This window comes from Humulus lupulus, chromosome 8 (assembly GCF_963169125.1).
Source record: "Humulus lupulus chromosome 8, drHumLupu1.1, whole genome shotgun sequence".
NCBI lineage: Eukaryota > Viridiplantae > Streptophyta > Magnoliopsida > Rosales > Cannabaceae > Humulus > Humulus lupulus.
Genome location: NC_084800.1, coordinates 88,193,534 through 88,208,754, shown reverse-complemented (window position 1 = coordinate 88,208,754; position 15,221 = coordinate 88,193,534). Strand labels below are relative to the sequence as shown.

The following is a 15,221-nucleotide window of genomic DNA, read 5'->3' as shown; positions in this document are numbered from 1 at the left end:
ATAAAGTGTTCAATTAGGCTCAAAATAAGTGTTTAACAATAAAAAGATATTATTTTAGGCTCGAAAAGGGTAACTAGGGATAAATTAATGAAGGTTGGCTTAAAAGGTTCAAACGTTCTGATAAAAAAATTGCCTAAATCATTTTCCTAAACATGCATTGTCTATGATTTCGCCTCAAATAACAAGCAAGCAAGTTCTAGAATTTTTCATACATTCTTTCCACATTCAAAATTCAGCAAGTGTACATACATTTAAATGCAAGAATTTACCAATCATGATCAAATATTCAGTTTTACCAGTTTCATAAAGCAATTCGAAGAAGTGGTCAAACCAAGCACACAGATTTTTTTTTATATAAAATCAAATATATTTTGCTCGATTTATATTACAAGTCATTCACTTATTCTCATGGAGTAAATCATTGTTATCTTGATTCGACAAACTCTGTATATACTTTAACACACAACACAATTAACAAACAAAACCAAATACTTTATAAGAAAATAACAAACTAAACTAAAACTTGACTCAACTAACCTGACACAAATAACTATACTAAATCTCTCTTCCCCAAACTTACAAAAGACATTGTCCCCACTGTTTTAAAAAAAGCTAAGGAAATGAGACTTACCTGACTCGACTCACGATGAAGGACCTGCCTCGTCATCCCCCTCAGGTGGAGGATACCCAAAGTTGGGTTGTTGTGGAAATGGTGGGAATCCACTAGTGTCAATCCCAAAATGAGCAGCAAAGGCTTGGTTGTAAGCATATTGGTTCTGCGCCACATTGACACTCCATAAGTGGTGCTGCTGGAACTGAGACACCAAAGTGTCCATCCTTTGGCTTATGCTCTGAGTTCTTTGCGGTGGACGAGCGGACTGTCTGGAGGTACCTGCGCTAGACACAGCTGAAAAAGTTTTCACATTGTTAATCTTCACCAAATCATAAACTAGAGGGGGCAATTTCTCCTCTAGTTCATTAATGGGGACCCCTGCTTTCAGACATAAACTGGTGACAAGGCTGGGAAAATACAGCCCCACATATCCAGTGACACAACACTCATTCAAATTAGAAGCAATAATACTGCCTACATCTATGGATTTCCCTTGTAAGACAGCATAAAGCATTACCGCCTTACTAGGGGTGACAATGGTAAAAGCTTCAGTGGGTGTCAAATTTGAACAAATAAAATACAGCCACACTCTTTTCTCCCTCATCAACAAATTGAAGGGAAACCCAACTTTATGTGTGCCATTAAAGGTCCATTCAGTTCTAGGCGGGGTTAACGCTTGCAGGATAGTGTCCCAAGTGCTCTCCTCACATAGTTGGTCTTGTAATTCCCTATACTCATCAGTTTCTAGGGTAGGCAATTTGAAAAAATTGTTGATATCACTTTTGTGAAATTTGACAGTTTTTCCCCTAACACTGGTTTCCCATGTATAGTCATGGTGAAAAGCATTGGCATAAAATTCTCGAACTACGGGGATGATGGCAGCAATTGGAGGAGCACAAAAATACTCCCACTTATGGGCTCTAATCACAGACTTATACTCTTCAGGCACAATAAACTCATCTTTCCCATTGGTGGCAAAACCTCTCTCTCTAATAAGGCTACGATCCTTATCTTGAATGTACCTAGAATTGGCTATTGGGTTGGAAAACCTAGGCACATCCTCAAAATTTAAGTCTTCTTCATTCTGAATGGGTGGGGGTCGTGGTTGTTGTTTATTCGTTTTTCCAGTTTTAGTTCTTTTTCTACTAGTAGACATTATTACACACCAACCAAAACTACACAAAATAATGCACACACCATAACCTTTGCTCAAAAGAGCACCAATTTCAACAATTATAATCAAGGTTCAATTTATAATTTTGCACAATCAAAAGAAGCACAAGAACAATGATGAATACCTTCAAATTTAAAAATCCCCAAATTTATGGCTTAGAATTGGAAAATCGCAAAATTCTCCAAATAAAGTGATCACCCAATGAAATTGGACATACAAATAAGCATGAAGACTTCCCAATTTCAGCAATGTCACTTCAATTTCACCAAATAATGAAACAAAAATATTATCCAAAACTAGGTCAAAATTTCCCAAATTCAAAATCAAGCAAACTGAACACAAATGCAAATCCACATAATTCTTCAATACAATTCGTTCAATGATAGCATAAAACTCCAGAAACTAAACAGATATCTGTGAAACACCACACATAAATTTCTAATTCACTAGCTTAAGGTGAAAAATTTCTGAAGCAAACAATGTAGAACTTATGAAAAAAATGAGAGGGGAGACTTACAATGGTGGATGATGATGGACAGAAAGTAGGCAAAGATTAAAAGAGAAATATACTTACAAAACCTTGGAGTGATAGGGCCTCTTGAAAAAATTGATTTTGAAGAGAGAAGGAGAATGAGAGAATATATGAAATTAGGTGAGTTTTTATTTAATTCAATAGATGCATTTTGTAATATAAAATTTCGCCATCCTGCGGTCGCATAAAGACATTCATGCGACCGCATTAACATCGCCATCAGTTTAAGCCCACTGGTTCTGCGACCGCAGAAATTGGTTCCTGCGGTCGCAGGAATCTCCTGGAAATGCCCATGTATTCTGGTGCTGCGGTCGCATAAAACCAATCCTACGACCGCATAAACATCCCCAGTTGTTGTAGCCCACTGGTTTTGCGACTACAGAAATTGGTTCCTACGGTCGCAGGAATCTCCTGGAAATGCCCATGTATTCTGGTGCTGCGGTCGCATAAAACCAGTCCTGCGACCGCATTAACATCCCCAGTTGTTGTAGCCCACTGGTTCTGCGACCGCAGAAATTGGTTCCTGTAGTCGCAGAAATCTCCTGGAAATGCCCATGCATTCTGGTGCTGCGGTCGCATAAAACCAGTCCTACGACCGCATAAACATCCCCAGTTGTTGTAGTCCACTGGTTCTGCGACTGCATAAATTGTTTCCTGCGGTCGCAGGAATGTCCTCGATTGCCTAATTCTTCTGCTTCTGCGACCGCATAAAACCATTCCTGCGACCGTATTAACCGCGCACTTTTGTCTACCCCAAATTATGTCATTTTTGACCTTAACTTTGTAGATAATTGAAGACCCTTCCATTACATCTACAGTTGGTTCAACTATACCAACTTAATAACTTTGATTAATAATACAATGATAAATGCATTTAAATGTGATCTTTTGATCTACGAATGCATTTAATTAATATATTTTATTACTCAATTGTACATCATTTTAAATTGTTAAGCATACAAATTTTGTGTTTGCATATGTTTAAAAAGCTTAGTATTACCTTAATTAATTTTTTCTATTTGGTGGCCAACTCTCATAAATCAGAATTTACACTTACACACTCGTTAGGCCTTTCGTTTATATTAATTAAACAAGCATAGGTGCACCGCAACTATATACTTGTCACACAAGCTAATGACTTGTATATAAGGACTATTAGGTTAATATGTAAGTATGGTAAAAAAAACTTTTCAACGATCAACCTAAATAGTGGAAATCAGCAACCAATAAGATTTGTTGCCTTAAAATTTTAATTATGCTAACTTATTCTGTTTTACTCACGTGTGTTCCAACTATTATTTTTGCATCAATTACTCAAATTAGTTTATAACAACAAATAGGATCCCAATAATCATAGGAGAAGATCATTATCAATACCAACTTCTCCATATTATTCTACATTCACTTAATCATTAGTTACCAACATTTTTTTGACAGAATCAAAGTTCATTATATTAAAGGGTATACTGTTTACATGGATGAAGAATAGAAGCATCAAAAACATCATAGTTCCACTTACAAGACCATAACTTCTTACCATCAGTTTATTTTTTTACATTTATACGGCACCTAATTGGGACTGCACTATTGCCATCCAACCTACTACCATCCAGCAATATGATGTTAGTTGTGGAGTTTTGTTAAATTACTGCCTTGGAACAAGTCGATCCCCAGTACGTGGAACGTTTCCCTGTCGAATATTTTTAACGCCCCCCCATGTCATGCATTATATCTGGGAAGGATGACTCGGCTACCTTCCCCTGGTTGGATATGGCATCATTGTAGTCCATTGAGGCCTGAACGATATGAATATTTAAGTGGGAGGACCTCTCCTGCAACTTCTTCTCCAAAGCATCAATCTTTGTCCTCAAACTGAGGTTGATTTTTTCCAGGTTACGGCGGATAGTCCTCTCCAATGACAGTTGGAAATCCTTTTCATGGAGCTGCTGCATTAGGTCCTTCACACTTTCCACAGGATCATCCGGAGCAATTTTAATGTCCATTTGTCCGAACTCCTCTGGATCCGGCGAGCCCCGATGCAGTCTTCGTTCCTCTGGGAACACCTCCCTGTTGCATGAATCGATAGAGGAGTCCGAATCCATACAGTGTGATGAGGAGAAGTTAAACAACAAGTGGGAAATGTGGATTCGGTGATACTGCTTCCACCTTCATCTGTGTGTTTTCTTCAGTGGTTTATTAGAAGATAATGTAGGTAGTGATACTTAATTGGAAGTATAGTATATTAGTAGCACTGATGGGATGGTGTATGGATTTTATTTTTTACACGTGTTTCAACCACACATGGGCCTGAATAACAAATATAAAATAACTTATTAATATGTACACCCATGTACTGAAAACTCTCGCACTGTTAATGAACAGTGCATGAGAGCAGTTACACATGTTTCTATATCCATACTTATATATTTAGTAGTCTTTAATATATGATTAATTATAAAGTGAGACAAAGATATTTTGGTTAAGTTAGTATGTAAGAGTACTCCCATCCGGTGCTCTACTTCATCCTTTAAAATACCTCCACAAGACACATATTTTTCTATTTTACCTATGAATTTTACATTGTACCATACATTAGATTCTCTATTTTTTTTTCTCTATATCATTTAAATATTAAATTTTCAAACATTTTTTATTCATTTCAAAAAAAATTTATAACTATTAATAACATCCTTATATATTTTAATGTTATAATATTGGGTTGAAGGATGAATAGTGTGCATTCGATATAGTTTTGTACTGTAGCTTTATCTAAAAATATTTTTAAATTACATCATCCAATGGATACCCATTTTTCTTGATTTTAACAATTTTTTTACAGATTTTGGTAATATACCTCACCGGATGGGAGTACTCTAAGATTTTAGTTTGGAAATTTAATTGTTTATTGTGGCTAATATTCCAATAATTACAGTTAATTATAGCACCTGCATGATGTCTTGCCTGATACGGAGGCGGGACTTCTGCCATTCCATCATCAAAGCTGTGTGTTTGTATATGTTTCAATCGTGTAGCTAAGGAAGTGCTTAAGAAATATAAAGGGTATCTGACATTTCCCCGACTATTGAGAGCCTATATATATACAGGGGTATCGAACCTCTTGTAGGTTTTGGAAAAAATCTAACAAATTAAAGTATCTAAAATAAAGTTCAAAAATCTTGTTTTCCATATACTTTTATTCATTATTTTGGGAATTTTGAATATTACAAACGTTTACATTGTACAAACATTTTATACCTCTTATCCATAGATAAGAAAGCATCTACAACTATTAATTTTCATTCTCATATGATAATACATGGAGGTAATGCTTAATAGAAATACTTTTACAAAAATAAAATAAAATACTACATATAAAGATTACCTTATTTGATACTAAAGGTTGCATATTAAACATATTATTGAAATTACAAGACTGATGAGATGCGGATACTCTGCGGCCTTCATAGAGGTCATCATTTTCATCAGCATCACAACCTATACCACCACCTACTAATTCTTATAGGCTTGCCGAGTAGGTGAATTTTTGTGCTGCTGGGGAAGCGATGTGGCCGAGGCCACCTTATATAAGTTTATTTGTTTAGATGCTAAACAAATGTGGGAAAGTAAATCTACTTGAATAACCTTCATAATTGTTAGTGACCCCTATAGGTCGATTGGTTTGCCTGTAAAAAGCAGACGTTAGGATTGAAATAGAAATGTGTAACATAGTTGGAAATCTTACTTTACCAATTTGAAAATGGTTAAGCCGGAAACATTTTGTGCATTGAAATTCTTCAGGCGTCCACGTCTCCTTCATCTCTTATTTAGAATCCATTTACATATTGAAATGATGTGTGTAGATGGGGTATAAGGAACACTCCAACTTTTCTCTAATTTTCATGGGGACTTTGAACATATTGCAGTGGGATAATATTGGAGAAAATTTTAGTTATTTATAGAATAAATAAGAGTAGGTGGGATGGTGGATGAACAGTATTCTATGTGGGTCCCAGTAAGTTGTATGGTATATGGGGAAGGAAAACTCTATTATTACAATGAGATTTGAATGGTCAAATAAAGGCTAATACAATAATAAAAAAAACTGAACCTTTTATTGTGTGGGTGACCGCATTCTCTATTATGATCGTGTAATACAATAATAAAAGAAACTGAACCTTTTATTATGTGAGTGAAGGAAAACTCTGTTATTATGGTGGGATTTGAATGGTCAAATAATGGCTAATACAATAATAAAAAAAACTGAACACATTATTATATGCATCTACACTGTCCAATGTCCAAAACATTGAATAAAGTCTTCTCGGTACCTGTGCACTGCCGAAAGCCACTCAGCAGAGAGGCTGCAGGAATCCAAGCTGGGAAAGCGGGCTGGACTTGGAGAAACTAGTGGACAAAACATGTAATCAGTAAACTTAAATTATTAGTATGCCCAGTTTTTAACATATAGGAAATCACAAGTGAGCAGTACACAACAGACAAATAATACAGAAACAAATCTTTATTAGAAGTGACCACACGGCTTTATTTTACTCTTTTATTGGATGTGACCACTAAGACCACTAAGATAAATATGGGGTAAAACGTAAATAACATGAATTTGTTTTACTCGTAATTAATGTCTTGTTTTTATATAACACTACTTGGTTGTTATCAAACTGGTGAGGAGATAATTTTTTGTAGTGCATGCAAAGTCAACTTTTGCGGCGCACTAGCCATGTGGCAATTCGGCCATACTTGGCTCTCTACATATTGAGCTTTATATTCAAAGTGTGTGTATGTGTTAAAGGTAATAAAGCTAGCTACCATTTTTTGATGTATATACCGAATTTTTTTAATAATAAGATAATGTTTAAATTGCTAAGTGTATATCCATATCCTTCTTTTTTAACATTTTTTATTCAAATTAAAAAAAATGCCCACAAACACAAAAACAAATTAATGTTATAGAATATAGACGCGTGGCAAAAATTATAACAATATTAATGGCCTTATATTATCTTATTATATTATAAGGTCAAGAAATCTATTACAGATCCATACATACGTACTTAATTATATATTTACACACACAATCAATTTTGTCTAATGATGATTGGCATATCGTCTCACAATAATTACAAATCTACTAGCTCCTTTAACAACAACAAATAAGGAATATAATTATGCAGTAGAATTGGTGAACATTGCCTTGACTTTAATTTACTAATAGATATAAAAATTGATAATTGTATTTTTGGCATATTTAATTTGATAAAAATATTTTGTATTTTCTTATTATATTTAGATGTATCTAAATATATATTATTAATATATGTTTTATTTTTTTTAAATAATAAAAATATAATTGATGACAAACTTTTCTATATTATAAAAGTTTGCAAAAAATAGTGTGGCTTTATTATTATAAAACAAATCTTTTTGAGCTGTCTTTTTCCAACCCTTTACCAATATATATGACCATATAATTGAGTTTTATTGCATGATTAGGTTTTAAAATGGAAGTCTTGATTCCTTCATCAAAGGATGAATTGTTACCAAATATAGCTCACGATTATGTAGCTACAGAATCAGGAAATCATGTCAGTTGAAGAATTATTTTAGGAAAGTTTCCTTGTGGGCTTAGGTCGGTTTAGACCATGTATTAGTTGCCCAATAAGAGTATAATGACTATAAATACTCATATTGGCTGCTATGTTTTAGTTACCTTTTTTGTATTTCATTCTTATTTGTAAAAGATAGTCTTTATCATGTAGAGGTCAGTGAGTTCGACTCTACCTCTATTTATCAGTGTCCTTGTAATTGTTTTGAGTCTTCAAACTGTTCTACAAAGGAGGAGAACAAAGTGCACATCTTCGAGAGAAGGTGGATCAAGTCTTGCTTCGGGAGGAAGCAAGCACACTTCAAGCAGATCGAAGGGAGTTCGAATTCTTGAAGGGTCAACAAGGTTCATTTGTTAAGGTGAAATACATCAAGCTTGTGGCATATAATAAGAGAGAGTATATTTATCCATAAGTCAAAAACTTTGTTTTTTAGATCTTTGTAATGATTCTTATCTCTGGGCGTGGCTCCGTGGACTAGCAAAGTGTTTTAAAGTAAAGTAAAGTAAGTGTTGTTATAAGTTACTAATTTAATCAATCATTGGTTTATACATAAAAAGCGAAGTACAGATTCCATTTTCCACTAATAGAATTTTAAATTATACTTTTGGGATACCAATGTATATACTAAACGTTTTAATGAAATGTTACATCTTAACCAAAAAATTTAATCCCTAAATCGCTTATCATACTTAGGTACACGATTTTCCCCAAATGACTCAATTAGCGAGTTTAGCATTGTTTTATAATTGTATACCACATAAAATAATTTGAGAAAAGCCCAACAAATAGCATTTTATAGAGATAAAATACGACAATGACCCATAGCCATATAGATATACATAGAGCTGTAAATACGGGCCGAGCTTTCTAGCATGACACGAAACCGGCACGAGCCCGGGAGGCACGAGCACGACACGCCACGAAAAAATATGGGCCTGGGCCAGGCACGACACGAATTGAAAATTGGCAAGGCACGGCATGACATGGGCCTCAGCACGGCACGATACGACAAGCCCGAAGGCACGACACGAAAGCACGAACAAAGTAGCCTGAAAGCACGACACGATAAAAAACTTGATATTTTGACATTAATAATCATGATAAATTTTTATTTGTCAATTATTAATAAATTAAAATGATAATATAAGTCTTATTTTCTCACTGTTTATATTTTTATAATTATATTAATTTATTTTAAGATTTGTGAGTTAAATTTTTTAGCATTTATTAGTATGTATTAAAATTCTAATAATTATCTTTGATATAATTTTGTGTAAAATATTGTTAAAAGGTATATAAAAATATCTAAAATTATAATTTAAACAAATAAATTTATTTAGTTTGGTGGTAAGTCCATTGATGGTTAAAGAGGAGGTGGATGAGTTCAATTCTCTATCTTCACATTTTTTTGACAAAAATAAAGTGGGTCCAAAAAAAAATTTACGTAAATAAAAAATTGCTAGCTAGCTTTATTAATTTTAACACATACACACACTTTTAATATAAAGCTAAATATGTAGAGAGCCAACGCCAAGTATGGATGGATTTGAATTGTAGCTAGTGAGCTGCAAAAGTTGACTGTGCATGCAAAGCAGGCTCCCAAAAAAGACAAATGCTATATAACTCGGTGGAATCTTAAAACGTCTGACATTTTTAAGTTCATTTTTTATTTATTTAAACTAAAAAAAATAATAAAAAAATAAAAGAACTAATATTATTTTAATATAGAAAAAATTAAACTTTGCTTTCTTCCACTATCTGACTGTGTTTGTCTTCCTTTACAATTTTTGTGTGGCTCATGGTGCTTTGTCCTCCTCTTGGTGAAAGAAGTTCAGTTCCCGTATCATCTTCATCAATTGAGCTCTACATCGACATCAATGGTGGAAGAAGTGGCATGAAACCCATTGTAGTGGCGAGGCGGAAGAGGTGGTGGTGGTCGTGGCTTTCGGGGCTCATCGACGATGGCATGAAAATGATGGTTGTAGTGGTCATCGTGAGCTAGCATGACAGAGGTGATGGTGGTGGTCTACCGTGAGAGAAGAAAATGGTGGTTTATTAAACTTGTTTTAAATTTCCAAAGTTTGACATGGAGGAAGACAACAAAATTTGTTTTTTTATATTAAAGTTTGTTACAGTTGTATACCTTTTTAATATTAAATAATATGTAGTTTTAATTTTTTTATTTTAATTCAATTAAAACTAAACTTATTAAATGTCACACTTTTTTTAGGTGTGGCGCGTTTTAATATTAGCAAGTGTATTGCCACATGGGCTCGCGATAAAATTCTACCGGATTATATAGCATTTCTCACCAAAAAATTATCTGCACTCATACTGTTTATTATTGATAACAAATCCCGTTGTGTTATATAAAAACAAAGCATTAATTGTGATTGACAAAACCCTTACTTTACTTTTTGTGACTGACAAAGTTTTTGTGATTTTTACTAAAAAAATAATTTAAAAGCCCACACAAAATAAATACCACCGGTGAAAAAAAAAAAAAAGGATCACAAACACAATTACACTAGTAATAAAATTTTAATTGATGTGGCGGATTACTATTGGGTAGACATGATTTAGTATTAGGAAATTAGGCAGGTGGTCATGATGGTACTAAATCTGAATTATTTTCACATTAAATGTTCAGACGTTGGCTTAATATAAATGAAAATTATGATCTTCTTTTGGATATACTGGTCAGTATTCACATGTCATAATGACTATAGGAGTAGTTAAACGAAATTAAATATTTTTATTGTTCATTAATTGTTTTATCCTACACTCTAACCCAAACATTAATAAAGGCACAAGTGATTCGTGTTTGTCTTCCTCATACCAGAAAAAAACCAAACAACTTTAATAATTCAAACAATGTTGCATGGATTCAGGCCAAGTCCTCTGTGAATCAATGTGGAGTTAATCGGCGAAAAGAGGGCCATTGAAAATCGCTCTCAGGGACTCCATCCCAGGTTATATGCCTCCCACCTTATTTATAAAATTACAATGTAGTTAACCTTTACACACACCATATATTCTTCAAGATTGTGTAAAACGTTGATATTCATTGTTACTTTTAACCTCATTACCAATTTTTATGTGGAATTGATTAAACAATTCAATGCATGATTTATCTTTAAAAAATGGAATCCTCTAGAGTTGTTGAACGTTTCACATTAACCAAAGGTAAACATAAAATTTAAAAATTGGTAAAGTTTATACTGAGTTACAATATGTTAGCATATGACTGAAGTTAGTTGAAAAGAAATGATAAATCTTGCTAATTATAAATGTGATACGATTGTTTTATATTGATACCTATGTGAAAGTTACCTCCTGAGATAAACTCATAGTAGGAGTTGATTTATTTATACACTCTTTAACACTGAAATCCTTTATTTTGGTTATATTTAACAGGGCGGGGAGTGAAATGGTTTTTTATAATGGAGAAGAGAATGTGGATGGGGAATTGCAGATCAGTGAAATGGAAGAAATAGAAAAACTATATGGAGAAAATAATTTTGAACCACGAACGTTTGCAGGACCGGATTTGGCAGATTCTGAGGACCCAACTGTGTTGGATGAGGAAGGAGAGGGAATTTTTTCGAAGTACAGAATCTTTGAAAACCCACTAGAATTGAGTAAGAACACCCTAATAGGCCATGTTTTTGAGACACTGGACCTTGCAGAGGAATTTATATATGCATATGGAAGAGTGATTTGATTTAGCATTCGAAAAGGTCACATGAGGAAGAATAGCGCTGGCCAGATTCGCGAGCGAGAGTGGGTGTGCTCTAGGGAAGGGTCTAGGTTAGAGGCAAATTTAAATAGGCAGGATAAAAAAACGGAACCGAAGAAAATTACCAGAGTCCATTGTAAGGTTGCATTCCGGGTTAATCTGATTAAGTGTAGTGGTAAATGGAGTTGGAAGGAGTTCTTAACAGAACACTCACATCCGGTCACCATCGATGACCACAAGCAGTTTCTACGGTCCAATAGGTTTGTGTCACCTGGTGATCTTCAGCAGGCGAAGTCAATGTAGGATGCAGGTGTTAGAACATGCCACATAATGTCGTACATGGCCGACAAGGTGGGGGGTTATCATAAGTTGTCGTTCACGGTGAAAGACATGTACAATCGTATGTCTGCTGCAGCAAATGTGCAGTTTGCAGGATCGGACACGGGTCGTGCTGTCGGGTATCTAGAGCATAAAGCTGATCACGACCCGAGATTTTATGGAATATTCTCGTACGACAACAAAAGATGACTTTTGAACTTGTTTTGGGCAGATGGGAAGTCAAGATTGGACTATGAGATGTATGGACATGCAATCGCATTTGACTCAACATATAAGACCAATAGTTATGGCAAACCGTTACTTATATGGGTGGGGGTCAACAACCATTTCAGGACTACCATACTAGGCCTTACAATTCTCGCAAATGAGTCTGCAAGCAGCTACATGTGGGCGACATGAGCCTTTTTAGAATGTATGGATGAGGCTCAACCCAAAACAGTTGTCACCGATGGCGATGAGGCGATTGCAACAGCAATAGAGGCTTTGATCCTAAATGCAACCCACCGCCTTTGTTATTGGCATATGCACAACAAAGCTGTTAAGAAGGTGAAAGACCCAAGTTTCAGCGAAAGCCTAACAAAGCTGGTGTTCAAGTATTATGATGTTGACGAGTTTGAGGAGAAATTCAGTGAAGTTATGATACAGTATGGGTTGCAAGGGAAGAAGTATGGTGCTAAATTGTACAATACAAGACATAAATGGGCAGAGACCTACTTGAGAGGGAACTTTTTCTGTGGCATGTCAACCACCCAACGTAACGAAGGTATTAATGCTGTTCTGAAGAAAAAATTGAACCTGAAGTTGAAGCTATATGAATTTGTTTGGGCCCTTGACATAGCCCTTTCATGGGTTAGGCATCGCGAAGCAACCGATGATTATGAGTCACTGCACACATCACCACAATTAGGAGTGACGAACTTACCAGTTATGGAGGAAGAACTTTCAAGGATATATACAAGGAATATTTTTTTTAAGGTTAGACGACAAATATCAAAGGAAGGCAACTACAATGTACTCACAAAAACCATCATGGAGGGTGCTATAATGATGAAACTCCACAAGTTTCATCGGGGACCAAGCCGAGCAGTCTATGCAACTTTCGCTCATGACTTTTTTGTCTGTGAATGCCAATATTTTCTTACGTTTGGGATACCATGTAGGCATATGTTTGCCGTAATGAAGCACCTAGACATGGGACACATGCCAAAGTCACTTATTGTGACGCAGTGGACAATTGAAGCTCGGTCGAGAGAGAGTTCAATTTGGAATGATAGTTGTATTCATATTGATAAAACCACGCTCCAAAAGGCTAGGTTTGGACAAATAAGTAATCGAATGAATGAGGTTGCCTTCCTCGCGAGTAGGACCGACTATGCACATCGTATGGCTACACTCGAAATTGATCGAATTTGTGCAGCATTGAAAGAAGCTTTAGTGATTGGTGGAGATAGTTGCACGTCCAACCTCCCTATGCATAGGGCTTCCCAGTTCATTGTGCAAGACCCAGAATTCACCAAATCTAAGGGGACTGGGAGAATAGCAGGAACAAGAAATAGTGTCGGTAGGAAATGTAGTTTATGCAAAAAGGCTGGTCACAACAAGTTAACATGCCCCAAAAGACTTAAGGGAAAGAAACAGTGTGTCTATTCCGAAGATTCCGAAAATGAAGAAGATGACGAATATGCAAATCATGAAGAGGGCGGTCATCAATGGACAGAAAACAAAACATTCAATTTTGAAGAAGATGAAGTGGGAGGCAATCAAGGAAGAGAGTTTGACTTCAAAGCTTAGTGATTGGTGACCATATTGCGTGGTAGATGAAGAACCATATGACTACGGTTCAAATCGGTGGAGTAATAGGATTTCTCAAAGTTAGATTCACACCGTAATTACATAATGTTTGGTTGAGTGAAATTATAAATTTTTTTCTATTGTTGTTAATATTGAACACTATGTTATAAATTTGTAGCAAAACTCATATGCGGAATACTTGGTCAGCATTTCTATCGATATGGAGGTCTGTCATGGTCTTATAATGATAAAAATACAGTCTCAGGCTCTTTAATTGTTGCATGTTATTTATATTTTGCAACTGTACTTATGCTGATATTAAATAGCCTTTACCTTATAATAGGTTAACATATTTTTATTATTTATTTTCTGAACTCTACATGAATGGGCAGTCCATAGCTCTATGATACAAAGACGGGAAATATCAGTTTCCGTAGGTTCATATAGCAACGGGCATTGTTCCATTCGAAATGTCATAAAAAAATTTAAAAAATTACAAATAAAAAAGATTAAATTTTAACTAAATATAATACATCAAATTGGCAGAATCTTATCAAAAAATTACAATAATTATGCTGCAGTATACTGAAAACTAGAAAATACACCAATCATATTTGAAATGAAAAAATAAAAATCAAATTGAGGCCAACACCACAGCCACCTAGCCTTCACCGCTAGTCGATTCATGCCTTGTTCATAAAACACAAATTGCTTCAATGTGTTTTCTTCCAAAAGTTGACTTTGCTAAAAAATTAAAGTAGTTCATAAAAGAAGTCCTCAAAAATAAAAATAAATGTAGTTCAAATATAAGAGTAGGCCATACTTGAACTACCTTTTTTCCCCTTTCACTATGTCCAAACTTTTAAAAGTGGCCTAAGTATAATAAAGTCAGATATAACCATGGTTAGTGCACTAATTCATCTACATAGTGCAGCACGCCTTTATACACTTAATATATAGTTTAAAAAAGGATGGAAAAGACAATAACAGAGTTCTCTCTTACTCAAGTAGATAACAGAGTTAAACCTAAATTATATCAACTGTTCATTCATACAGTAATTAACTTTGATTCCCGTACCCATCACCCTATGTAGCCATAACGTGTTTCAATACATGGTTTATGTTCTCTAGATCAGTCGCCACCAAGTGGAGTATATGCATAAAGTAGTAAACCAGCAAAACAGAGATATCGAAGCCCATAAACCCAACCCCGTCGCAGTCGAAGTCGGAGGCCAGAAATAGTTGACAAAAAACATATATTAGAGAAAGAGAATTAGTGAATGAGAAGAAGAGAGGCTCACCAGAAACAAACAATAAAGCTACATCTGGGATTTGTTGAAAAATAATTAAACCCAGCCACATCCAACCTCACCGCTGGTCCAACCTTGTCGCTGTGTGTCCATCCTCGCCGC

General features: G+C 35.1%; 1 protein-coding gene across 1 annotated transcript; it reads left to right on the top strand.

Annotated features, from left to right (window-relative positions):
- Window positions 1-12,432: 12,432 nt before the first annotated feature.
- On the top strand, window positions 12,433-13,809 carry LOC133795772 (protein FAR1-RELATED SEQUENCE 5-like). Its single transcript, XM_062233230.1, has one exon. The coding sequence runs from the start codon at window positions 12,433-12,435 to the stop codon at window positions 13,807-13,809; it is 1,377 nt and encodes a 458-aa protein (XP_062089214.1).
- The last annotated feature ends 1,412 nt before the right edge of the window (window positions 13,810-15,221 follow it).